General features: G+C 40.2%; 1 protein-coding gene across 1 annotated transcript; it reads right to left on the reverse strand.

The window, feature by feature from the left end:
- Window positions 1-7,394: 7,394 nt before the first annotated feature.
- On the reverse strand, window positions 7,395-11,667 carry rpl15 (ribosomal protein L15). The gene is made up of 4 exons (XM_019857310.1): window positions 11,555-11,667; window positions 10,046-10,224; window positions 9,654-9,790; window positions 7,395-7,748 (listed from the first exon to the last, which is right to left on the reverse strand). The coding sequence occupies exons 2-4, from the start codon at window positions 10,215-10,217 to the stop codon at window positions 7,443-7,445; spliced, it is 615 nt and encodes a 204-aa protein (XP_019712869.1). The 5' UTR covers window positions 10,218-10,224; window positions 11,555-11,667; the 3' UTR covers window positions 7,395-7,442.
- Window positions 11,668-11,805: the final 138 nt, after the last annotated feature.

Here is an 11,805-nt window from a genome sequence, read left to right on the forward strand (position 1 = left end):
AAGCCATTAGTCAAACGCCATCATGCCTTCTGTCGTTATTACACAAACAAAAATCTCTTTACTGTTACTAGTGTTAGTGCCTCAATATGGCTAAGCCCGTGAAAGCAATACAACGAACTCAAACGCGTCTTCGTTCAATGTTGTCAACAAATATCCGGATTATGCAAATTTTCCTCAATTCTCCGGAGAAATGTTCATAAAAATTTGAAAAACCCGGAATTCCGGGAAAACCCGGAGGACTTTCATCTCTGACTCTCGCAATGACAATTCAAAAAACTCCTTCATATCTTTATGATCCAGCCGTCATTGTTCTTTTTGGTCTCGCTACTTCTCTCTCTTCAAGTGCCGCACTCGATTCTTAAGGACGTATTGCTGCTGTGGTGAATGATTCAATTTTCAATCCGTCAAAATGACGGATGGCCCTAAATTTTCCCCGTCCACTCTTAAAAAAATCCGTCAATGATGGTATGCTGTCCGCTAATGTAACCTCTTCAGGAACAGAAATATAAAAGATGTAAATGTTGATCCAGTCTTGTTTAACTTAGATTTCGTTCCAAAAGACAGGCTTTGTTATCAGAAATCACCGCTCCTCCTCCCGAGTCCTCACAAATAAAATATGAAATCTCGGGTTTGCTTCGGGCTCGGGCCTGCAAATCAAGTTAAATGATCGGGCTCATGCCGGGTCGGCCTTAAATACCCTCGGGCCGAGTCGAGTCGGGCTCGATTTTTTAGGACCGATCTTAGCTCTACTATTAGGGCACGCACGACGTTGTGTCAGCAGCTCCCTCCCAATTATGAGGACAAACTTGCTTCGTTCCGCACATTCACACAAACAAAGATAGCGGAGAATTCCATCAGCCCAGATGAAATAATAAATATGGACGAAGACCCTCTGACATTTGATTTGCCTCTCACTCGGACTGTAAATAAAAAACTGATTGTAAAGTGTCCTTGGGTGTCTTGAAAGGCGCTTATAAATAAAATGTATTATTATTATTATTATTATTACTCGAAGTAGGATGGACACGTTTTTTCTGCCAATCTGTGTGTGTGTTTCCCTTCTTGTCCAAATATATTTTTTACGACAATTGTCTTATCCATGGTGTCTTTTATTCGTTCCACTGGGGTTTAGCAAGTGTGTTTATAAAGAGACGAAAATCTCTTTACTGTTACAAGTGTTAGTGTCTCAACATGGCTACGCTTGTGAAAGCAAAACAACTAACTCAAACGCGTCTTCGTTCAATGTTGTCAACTAATATCCGGATTAATTTGAGGCAATTTTTCCTCAATTCTCCGGAGAGATTTTCATAAAAATTTGAAAAACCCGGAATTCCGGGAAAATCCGGAGGACTTTCATCTCTGCTTTAAGCACGCTTGTTTGAAATCGCCGGCGATAATACAGACGCCATCCGGGTGAGCAAGCTGTAGTTTGTTTATACGGGCTAGCAAGAAGCTAAGGGCCATGCCAACGTTAGCATTGGGTGGCATATAAACAGCTATCACAACAACAACTGTGAACTCCCTCAGAAGATAAAAAGGTCTGCACAAGACTTACACCTCAGACCGAGGTCAATAAGTTCCTGACAACTATAGGTAAGAGCGGTTGTGCAAAACTCAAAAAATAACCACGAAATAAATACATAAAATAAGCACCGAACTGGAGAGCAAGGAGCTGCTGCACCCGTGCACGCCGCAATCTTGTGTTATTCCAGTAGAGTAGACATTTTCGCTATAAAGAAATAAATGAAACTTACTTTATTCTGCCCAACTTGTCCGTGTCCGAGACGTGAACAGATTGACAGATAGCGAACAACGAAAAAAGACCAAGAATCCAAAATGTTGAGATGGAGATTTAGTTTTCTTTTTCCTTATGTTGTAAAACTGTACAGAGAAACAGAAACACAAAAGGAGGATGTTTCATGAAACACTGTTCAAAATGAATGTTTCTGTGTCATCACAGTACATTGTAATGTTAACTTATATAAACTTAGCTTACGTATAATAAATGCAGCAGAAAATATACATTAATTGTACTGTATAATAAATGCAACAGAAAATATACATTAATTGTACAGCCGCTTGCAAATAACAGTGCATATAAACGCCAGTGACTTAATGTAACGACGGTTCTGTGACTGCATGCACAGCTCAATAACCAAGGCTTATGAAATGTGTGACTATACACATGTCTAAATAACTAGGAAATTAATTAACAAACAGTGCTTTGTGGTTCACTCTTCACAAATAGTTGATTATCTTACAATAATAATGTCAAAACACAATGTAGGCCTAGAACAGAAAATATGCATGCTTAGCATTGAAAATAGCTGCGGCTAGCATGCAGTAGCCCATATGCTAATATGGATAGCCCAAACGCTAATGTGGCACAGCAAAAAAACGGACAGAAAATCGTTCTTAATATTGCATATTTCCAATACTAGAACTGAAGCAACGGTTTGGTACACATCATGTAAGTAACCGGTAGCGTGTCGTTTCCGTGGCGTCATTTTAACGGTACCGAAAAATTTTTAACCATTAAAGTCCCCGCACACAACTTGACTGTGTGATCAACGCGATTTCACTGTGCCTCTATGTGTGTTTGTGGTGTGGTGTGTGAGTGTGTTTCTTCTAATTTACTTTCATTTTTGTTTTGTTTTCAGTGTTTGGGGGGGGGACGCAACAGATAACGTAATGTGCGCATGCGGTTTGCTATTTTAGTCCGCAAACTGAGGAATCGGGTGATGGAAGTTTGAGATGGTGGCGAAAAAAACTCACAAAGGTCTACTAATTACGACATTTAAGAAATGGGAATGCCAGTCTGATTTTTCGTATGAATCGTCCAAAGGGCGTATCACTAAACTCACCTGGGATGTATGCACAGAACACGAGAGCGAGATACGACGAGAGGCACGATTACGAGGCAAGTTGGTCATTAGATTTGTAGGCTAATCGCTATGAAAAATAATATGAAACAGTATTGGTTATTCATTAATTTACTGGTTGTAGCATGCAGAGATGAAAGTGGACTTTTCTGAAAATTCCGGGGAAAATAAATAAATAAGTGTGTGTGTGTGTGTGTGTGTGTGTGTGTGTGTGTGTGTGTGTGTGTGTGTGTTCACCACACGCACGCACGCACGCACTTGGCCGATCAAGCATGAATTAGTTTACACAAAACGCAATTCAAATACTCGACATTCAATGATTAATCTTCCTTTTGTGTGCACACGTGTACCCTTTGTGGCTTTCGTTCGGGCCGAAATTTCGAAATCTCCAAGATATGGCGAGGCCATGAGAATGCGAGGCGAGGGTATTACGACACGATTTTCTGCCAATCTGTGTTTTATATTTTTTTACGACAACTGTCTGGTCCACGGCGTCTTTTATTCGTTCCACTGGGGTTTCGCAAGTGTGTTTATAAAGAGACGAAAATTGTTTTGGGGACTATCCCCCACATTCTAGTTGAGATGGTATAACCCAAGAGGCAAAATGACGCTTGCTACTGTTGTTGCGAGTTGCCATTCGTTCTACTAAACCATTAGTCAAACGCCATCATGTCTTCTATGGCTACGCTCGTGAAAGCAATACAACGAACTCAAACGCGTCTTCGTTCAATGTTGTCAACAAATATCCGGATTATGCAAATTTTCCTCAATTCTCCGGAGAAATTTTCATAAAAATTTGAAAAACCCGGAATTCCGGGAAAATCCGGAGGACTTTCATCTCTGAGCATGCTACCTTTATGAATAAAACATTCGTCACAAGGTTTAGGAATGCTAATTTTTCCATTCCGAATTTCTCCATTGCGAGACTAATAAAGGTTTTCTTATCTTATCTTATCTTAATATTCACTGTTGCAGAGACTTCTATTCCTGTTTGTTTATTTATTTATTATTTTTTTCCGGAATTTTCAGAAAAGTCCACTTTTATCTCTGCTGTTGGTAGAACTAATGATGACCTGTGTTGAATTTGAAGGTTGTTTGAAAAAAATGCCGACCGTAAAGTTTTTTTTCGAGGTAGAAATTCTCGGTCGGTCGGGTTACCGGAAACACACTATTTTTTTTTTCTACGCCTAACCAAGGCTTATGAAACAAGTGCCTATACACATCTATAAATAACAACGAAATTAATTAACTAATAGTGCTTTGTGGTTCACTCTTCACAAATAGTGGATTATCTTTCAATAATAATGTCAAAACACAATATAGGCCTGCAACAGAATATGCATGCTTAGCATTGAAAATAGCTGCGACTAGCATGCAGTAGCCCATATGCTAATATAGATAGCCCAAACGCTCACGTGGCATAGAAAAAAACGGACAGAAAATCGTTCTTAATATTGCATATTTCCAATACTAGAACTGAAGCAACGGTTTGGTAGACATCGTGTAAGTGCAGTCTAAACAGGATTCAACTCACAGACGATGCTTTCCAAGGCATATACTCGAGAAGAAAACAAGAAATGAAAACAACAGCTAGCACGAAACCATGCGGTCTTCGGACGAGTACTTCCGGGTTGGTTGCCATATTTCAAGTCCCCTAGAATCTAACTAAAAACGGAAAATGACAAGTACTTCCGGTTTGTGTTGCCAAAATTAAAGTTTCCTAGAATTAACTAAAAACGGAACATGACATACTTTTTGGTATTGATTAGCAGTGATGTGCCCAACTGTGCCGAGGCGCCGATGCGTGTGCCAAGTAGTGATGTTACAAATGGAACCGGAGTCGCGAGTCACGCCCCGCACAAAGGGGGCATCGTTAAATGACTGCGGTCAAGCCAGGCTGTACTCGCAAAATTGAAGTCAAGTGAGCCGCCACTGCGATTGTCAGTGCTCTGCATTACGGTAATCTGCCGCCAGCGAGTGGCGTTGGCCACCTTCAAAATAAAAGCGACTCCACTAATGCATAAACGTCATTTGTTTGAGTGAAAAGAAATTAATTAAAAAATAAAATAAGTACTTTCTTGGCTGTCGGGTCAAGATTCACAGAGGAAGAACAAGAACTCTCAGAACAGCACCAATAAGCGTTCTCAAGTGGAGAAAATAATGTCAATGGTAATTCTCCATCAATTTCACTTGATATTAAAAATAATTCTTCATCAATTTCACTTGATATTAAAAAAAGTCATGAAAACAATCAATCTGGGTGATTGCGCAACCACAGCAGGTTGTTGACACACTCGGGCACGCCAGGTATACAACCACAGTACTGGCATTCAGATCGAATGTTCCATGACCAATTAAAATGCTTCTCAAATATGACATTTTGAGCTCCTCTCCTTATTTCAAAAGATTCTTAAAAATGAATTTCAGCTGTCCCTCAATCAAACCAGGCGTGTGGGACACTAGAGCACTCCAGGTATCCAACAGGACCACCCTCATTCGGATCTGATGTCGGCCTCTGAAAAAATAAATAAATATATATATATATATATATATATGCAATAGAACAAATGAAGCCTCATGATGCTTCGGCCCAGGAGCGAACCAGTTGGATGGAAAGCCTCATTGCCTCATGATGCTTCAGTTTACCATCACGAGTGATTAGTGATGAGACGAAATGGGCCGAGGCTCTGAAGCTTGTGTCAAGTAATGGGAGGGGCGTTTCCACAAAGCTTGTATCGAAGCACGCGTCATTTCGGCAAATAATGACGTATGAAGCCTTGCCGGCCGGCTGAATCACGTGAACGCTTTGTGAGTGGTCCGACGGTTGGCGCGCATTGCAAACACAGTACAGACTATGGTATAAATAGGTTGCAAAACGCAATGGCGATCGCCTGTTATCTCACATTTTGTGGATTTCGGGCTCCTGTACTTGTTACACTTGTGCGCAACAGTGCAATCTTTTTTCGAGCCTTGTCCATTGCTTGCGATGGAACCTGTGTGAAAAAGGCGATCCTCCCCTGTTTGGGAACATTTTGATTTGATTGCTTCCAATAAGGTAAGGGAGAAAAACGACATTAATTAATTAAACAATGCAGCTTTTCGCTTGTTCTTGTGTCTAACTATTGTTATTTCACAGGTGAAGTGTCTGTTGTGTGCAAGGGAACTTGTATACAATAACATCTCGTCTACGTTGAGGCATTATAGAGCCTTGCATGAGAGCAAGGAGAGCCAAAGAAACTGGGCCATACCTACCCAAATTTATATAAACTGGCACTCGCATTTCTCTGCACCCCAGCTTCATCTGTGCCTTGTGAAAGAATATTTTCTAAAGCTGGTGAAATATTGTCCAAAAAAAGAAACCGTTTCAAGCCAGCCACTGTGGCAAAGCTATTATTTCGAAATAAAAATGAATAACAAATTATCCTTAGCACTTGTTGTATTTTGTTCACATACTAAATTCTTAACACAAGCACATTCATATCTTTGTCTTAAGTAAATAGCCATTGAATTCTTAACACTGTATACCTCTTGGGCTTCTAGACCACTTGATGGCGGCATAGACAGCACGATAAAGCTTTTCTACATGTGCAAACCAATTGGCTGCAAAGCTTCATGAGGCTTCATTTGGCCATCACTACCGTAAAGCTTTTCATCCTCTCGATCCGTATAGAGTGACATCGTCACACAATGTACACAGAGCTTATGTAAGAAATAAAACCAGACCCTACCCACCCCCCCCCAGAAAAAAAAAATTCTCAACGGATTTGGAACAATATAAAATACGTCAATTTTGACTGAAAAAACGCGGAATTCCGCCAAAAAGCAGACAAATGTCATCCCTGCATCAGTTTCCTTACTTCAGTAATTCAGTACACAGTAGAGAGCACTTGCTGTATTTAGTGAAAAAAGGATTGGCCTTTGGTATTGGATATTAGAAAATGCCAACTGCGGTGCTATTCACCGCAGTTGGCATTTAGGTTATTGGTCCAAAACTAACGCAGCCGTGAGTCACTGATAACGTGGTTCACACGACAGCCTTGTGTGCAGTTAGCGTGGGATTAGTCCCCACTCCGTGACTGTGTGAATGTTAATTTGTCTCTATATGTGCACTACGACTGACTGGAGAACAGTTCAGGGTGTAGTCTGCCTTTCGCCCGAAGTCGGCTGGGATCGGCTCCAGCAACCCCCAGCGACGCTCCTCAGGATAAGCGGTGTTGAAAATGGATGGATAATGCTGCCATTTGGATGGCCAAATGGCAGATTTTAAAAGGTAGAAAATCTAAAAGGATGACCTGTAGACTTTCTAGTATTAAACGGAATCATTACCTGTTCATTTGTGTAAACAGCTGGAAATGTGTGCTTCTGATGACTACGTTTATCAGAACAGAGCAACAAGAAACAATCAAGTTTCTCGTGCCAGAATTTGGATTTTGTCAAACGCACAAAAAAGGAAAGGGCTCATCAGTAGTTTGAGAGCATCGGCACAAGGGGAAAAAAATTAAGCACACAAGAGCATGTGGCCAAATTCTTTATTTTTTTAAAGATTCAGAGACATGAGCTCTAACGGTAACGATGCAGTTGCAGGGTGTTGCGCCGCTTCCAGGCTGCACGACGGGATCCTCCAATGGTCTGGTGGAACTTGTGACCCTTGCCCAGCCCACGGCTCTTCTTTCCTGCAGAGGTTAGGCCACGCATCTCTCTGTGCTTGTGCACAGGCTTTGTGATCCATTGGGTGTCTGGGTTGCGCCTAATTGTCTTATGGAATGGGTCTATCAAAATCACCTCAAAGAACTTGTAGGTGGAGTCCTCGCCCACCCAGTAGGAGTTGAGCACCCTCAGGCCACCACAGTGACGGCCGGCACGGCCCTGCAACAAACATAAAAAGTTGGTTGAGTCTTCCTTACGGGTCACAATCCACCTCCAAAAAAAAAAAATCGATGAACCACGATTCAGGAATATGTATGGGCCAATTGCCACTGGAGCAAGTATTCTTCTAAGGTCATCTTCTGTTCTATTTGAAATGTGAAACAAATGCATTATTTTAGGAAGTTAGATCAGATTTATGACAGACTCTACCCATGAGTAGTATTTTCTTTTGCTGTCCTGTGTTTTTTTTTTTGTGCTTTATTTGTACATTTTTGTTGGTGCTTGTTTTTAATGTTTCAGGTTGGAGTTTTGGTCAAAATGTATTCCTTACACAAAAGTAGAGAGAAGTCCTTAAAATCAGATATTATATACTTGACGTGAAGTTCTGTAATAAGACGTGAAGTTCTGTAATAAAAACAATTTCCCCGAAGGACATACAAAAAAATAATAATTCCAATGACATTTGGACATCGAGTTAAACACAAAAACAGAACACGATTTACAGGTCATTTTCAACCGATATTTAAATTAATACACGACAAAGATGGGATATTGAGACTGTTTGTAGAAACTAATCAGTGACTTCGAATTTTATGGCTGATCCAAAAAAGCAGGGACAGGGTCATGTTCACGGCGTCACATCACCCTTCCTTTTAACATTGAAGAAACATTTGGGAACCGAGGACGCTAATTGTTAACAGTAGGACTCTTGAGAACCGTTATTTTGACGGTATTCAAACTTTGATGCTCTTATTTTGCATAGATATTTTTTAAATCTCCTGGCCTATTGACTTTTCCCAGTTCTGCATATATTTCATCCCCATGATACAATTTTACAAGTCGTTATATTATAAATCGCAGTTTTTCCCCCATAATTTGCCCGGGGAGGGACTTAATCCTATGGAGCGACTTGTGTGTGAAATGAAAATATGGCCATTTTTTTCATTTCACGTGTTATTCTCTCATTAAACCGCAAGAGGTCGTGCTTGGCCTGTGTTGATACTTTCCACACTGGCGCTAACTGATCAAAACAGCTGCCTGAGTCTGACATAAGCGAAATAGAAGAGGAAGTGCTGCATCTTCTACCTCTGGAGTTCGCAGTTCTTTAAAAAGTACCAGAGGATGAAGATTTCGAGGCTTTGGTGAACTTGCTCGCATTTTTGTTCTGCTATAGTTTTCTGTATAACTCCAATATGTGACGTGAACGTACCAGGCACATTCTCAGTTCGGTGTTTATGAGTTATGTGACATTAGCATATCGTACACTTAGCCTGTTGTTCTCTATTGTTATAGTAATCCCTCGTTTATCGCGGTTAATGGGGACCAAAACCACCCGCGATAAACGAAAATCCGCGAAGTAGTGTCCAATTAACATAAACAGGGAATTTTTTTTTAAGTCCGCGAGAAGCTGCAAAACAACAGCGAGTCACATAGAGCAACGTATACAGTACTGTACTCCATGTATATGTAAAAAAATAAATAAATAAATAAAAATTTTATATGTGTGAAAAAATCCGCGATGCACTGAACCCGCGATAAACGAATCGCGAAGTAGCGAGAGATCACTGTATTTGCCTTTCAAGATGACATATCTGTTCTTGATGTTGGAATTTATCAAATAAATTTCCCCCCAAATTGCGACTTATAGATGCTTTTTTTCTTCTTCATTATACATTTCATGGCTGGTGCAACTTAAACTCAGGGGAGACATATAGTCCGGTAAATACGGTATGTAGAAAAAGTGGGAGATCTTTCGAGTCCAGCTCATAAAAAAATTGGAGCAAAAACAAACAAAAAAAGTATTTCACATTTTTGTTCGATGTAAATCAGTCTCCAGGAATAAGATCGGCAAATCAATAAATCTTGGATCACATTTGATTGTTGGTCTACATTCGGGGCACGTACCTCAGCGGTGGCTTGTAAACTGCGGGCAAACTTGATCTGGTTAACACCGTGGTGCACGGGCTTTCCATACGTGGCACCTTTGGGCACAGGGCGTTTGCGGCCACCACGGCGCACGCGGATACGGTAAATGACATAACCTGTTTGAATGAAATACAACCCGTTACATTGTGTCGTGCCTAAATCCGAAACATCTTGAAATGTTTACATTGCTGCTTAAGTAAATATCAGTCCACAAACGCAAATACATTAAAGTCATTTGAATGATCATGGACAGAGTTAAATCACAGCACTGACATACTGACATACCCCCCCCCCAAAAAAACGATAAATACAATGGCATCACAAATCAATGAACTCCACAGAGGACAAGATGACCAATGTATGTCATTTACCTTGTTTCGCCTTGTAACCCAACCGACGAGCTTTATCAGGTCTGGTAGGTCTTGGTGCGCGGTGAAGGTTTGACAGTTGGCGGTACTGCCAGCAGCGCACACGAAGCAAAAAGCGCATCACATCTGACTGCTTCTTGCGCCACAACTCCTGCATATAGCGATATGCCCCCATGTTTTATCTGCGAACAAAAACAACAAAAAAAATCATGTAAGAAAGAAATTAGTTTGAATTCAAGTGTGTACCACAGCTTCCTTCTTATTTTTATAATTATAATTTAACCTTGCTGCACAATTGACCGGCCCTTGCACTGACAGAACGATTGCATCAATTCATCACCGAACTCGACGGACAATATTTTCTGACTTGTGCATGTGTGACAATTGACTTGTTTCCGTCATTATTCGTTTACGAAAGTCTGATTGAGTCTCATCTCAGAAAACTGCACGAAGGCTGGTTATAAATGTTTCCCATGTCTATTTTTAGATATGTACAGTAGAATCCCATCTCTCGCCTTGATTTGTGATGATTTTTAGGCAGTATTTCTATGTGTATTGCAGGCACGGCAGGATAACTTCTTTGACCGCCCAAAAAGTGTTGAAAGCTCGCTCGCTTTTTTAAATATTAACATACCTAATTTTTGGTTATTTTGGGGGGGGGGGGGTCATGAAGACAAAGTTGCATCTAATTTGTATGATGCAGATAATAAGGTGCCAAAATTTCAACTAAATAATTTTATAGTTAAACCTTGTTGGTGCAAACCGGCGTCCGTCACAGACCATTCTACAGGGTGTCCCATAAGTCTCCATGCATAGGAAAATATTCCATATATATATATGGTTCTAAAATCTACATTTATATTTCACATAAAGAGCAAAAGAATGAAATCATCTATATAAAAATATTATATTAAAAACGGTTTGTGTTAAGAAACGTTTATTCTTCAAGGTATGGAGACTTATGGGACACTGTGTTGCAAGGGTCATTTTTGAAGTTTTTGTATTGTCGTAACTTCCTTAGTTCTGAACATGTTGACAAAACTAAAACCGTTGTGTTCCTTTCCTCAAGTGCTTTTCGGTGACATTATCTTACGGAAAAAAAAAAGATTCGAATTTTGTGGGAACGTACGTTATGCTAGACGAGGACAGCGATGTCGGTTACAGGTCGGGCAAATATTGAATGACCATATAAAACGCCTTTAAGCATTAAGATAAAACGCCTTTAAGCATTAAGCAGCCAGTTTTACAAAGAATATGATCTTCAGTGTAACATACAATGAGTAATATTTACTTCTTGGAGCGCCGCTTACTTATAGTATGCCGAGGCAATTTTAGCATCAACAAATATGGTTTTTAGTCATGAAAACAAACTCTCCGTCGGGAAATAATCAACGCTACCTCTTCACCATTCTAGTGTACATACAACAATTAACACCTGATAAAAGGATGCACATGTACAGTATGAGATTTCGATAGATTGTACTCAAAGGAATTGCATTAAGCCTCACTTACATGATGGCGTACCAGCCGGAAAGAGAGCGAACTATTAGCAAGCATGCTATTTCAACACGCTTCTGACGTATTTCCTTTGTTGAATTGGATTCGGTGAATTACGCCCCCTACTGGACTGGAGTCTGGATCAGCAGAAGAAGAAAAAGAATCAGAAGAAGAAAAACGTTTATTTGTCTCATAATGGAGAAATTCGCAATTTACAGCAGCAACAATTATGACAAAGAGAGAGTAGAAAAAAACAAAACAAGTAT

This window comes from Hippocampus comes, unplaced genomic scaffold (genome assembly GCF_001891065.2).
Source record: "Hippocampus comes isolate QL1 unplaced genomic scaffold, H_comes_QL1_v1.1 scaffold73, whole genome shotgun sequence".
NCBI classification, from domain to species: domain Eukaryota; kingdom Metazoa; phylum Chordata; class Actinopteri; order Syngnathiformes; family Syngnathidae; genus Hippocampus; species Hippocampus comes.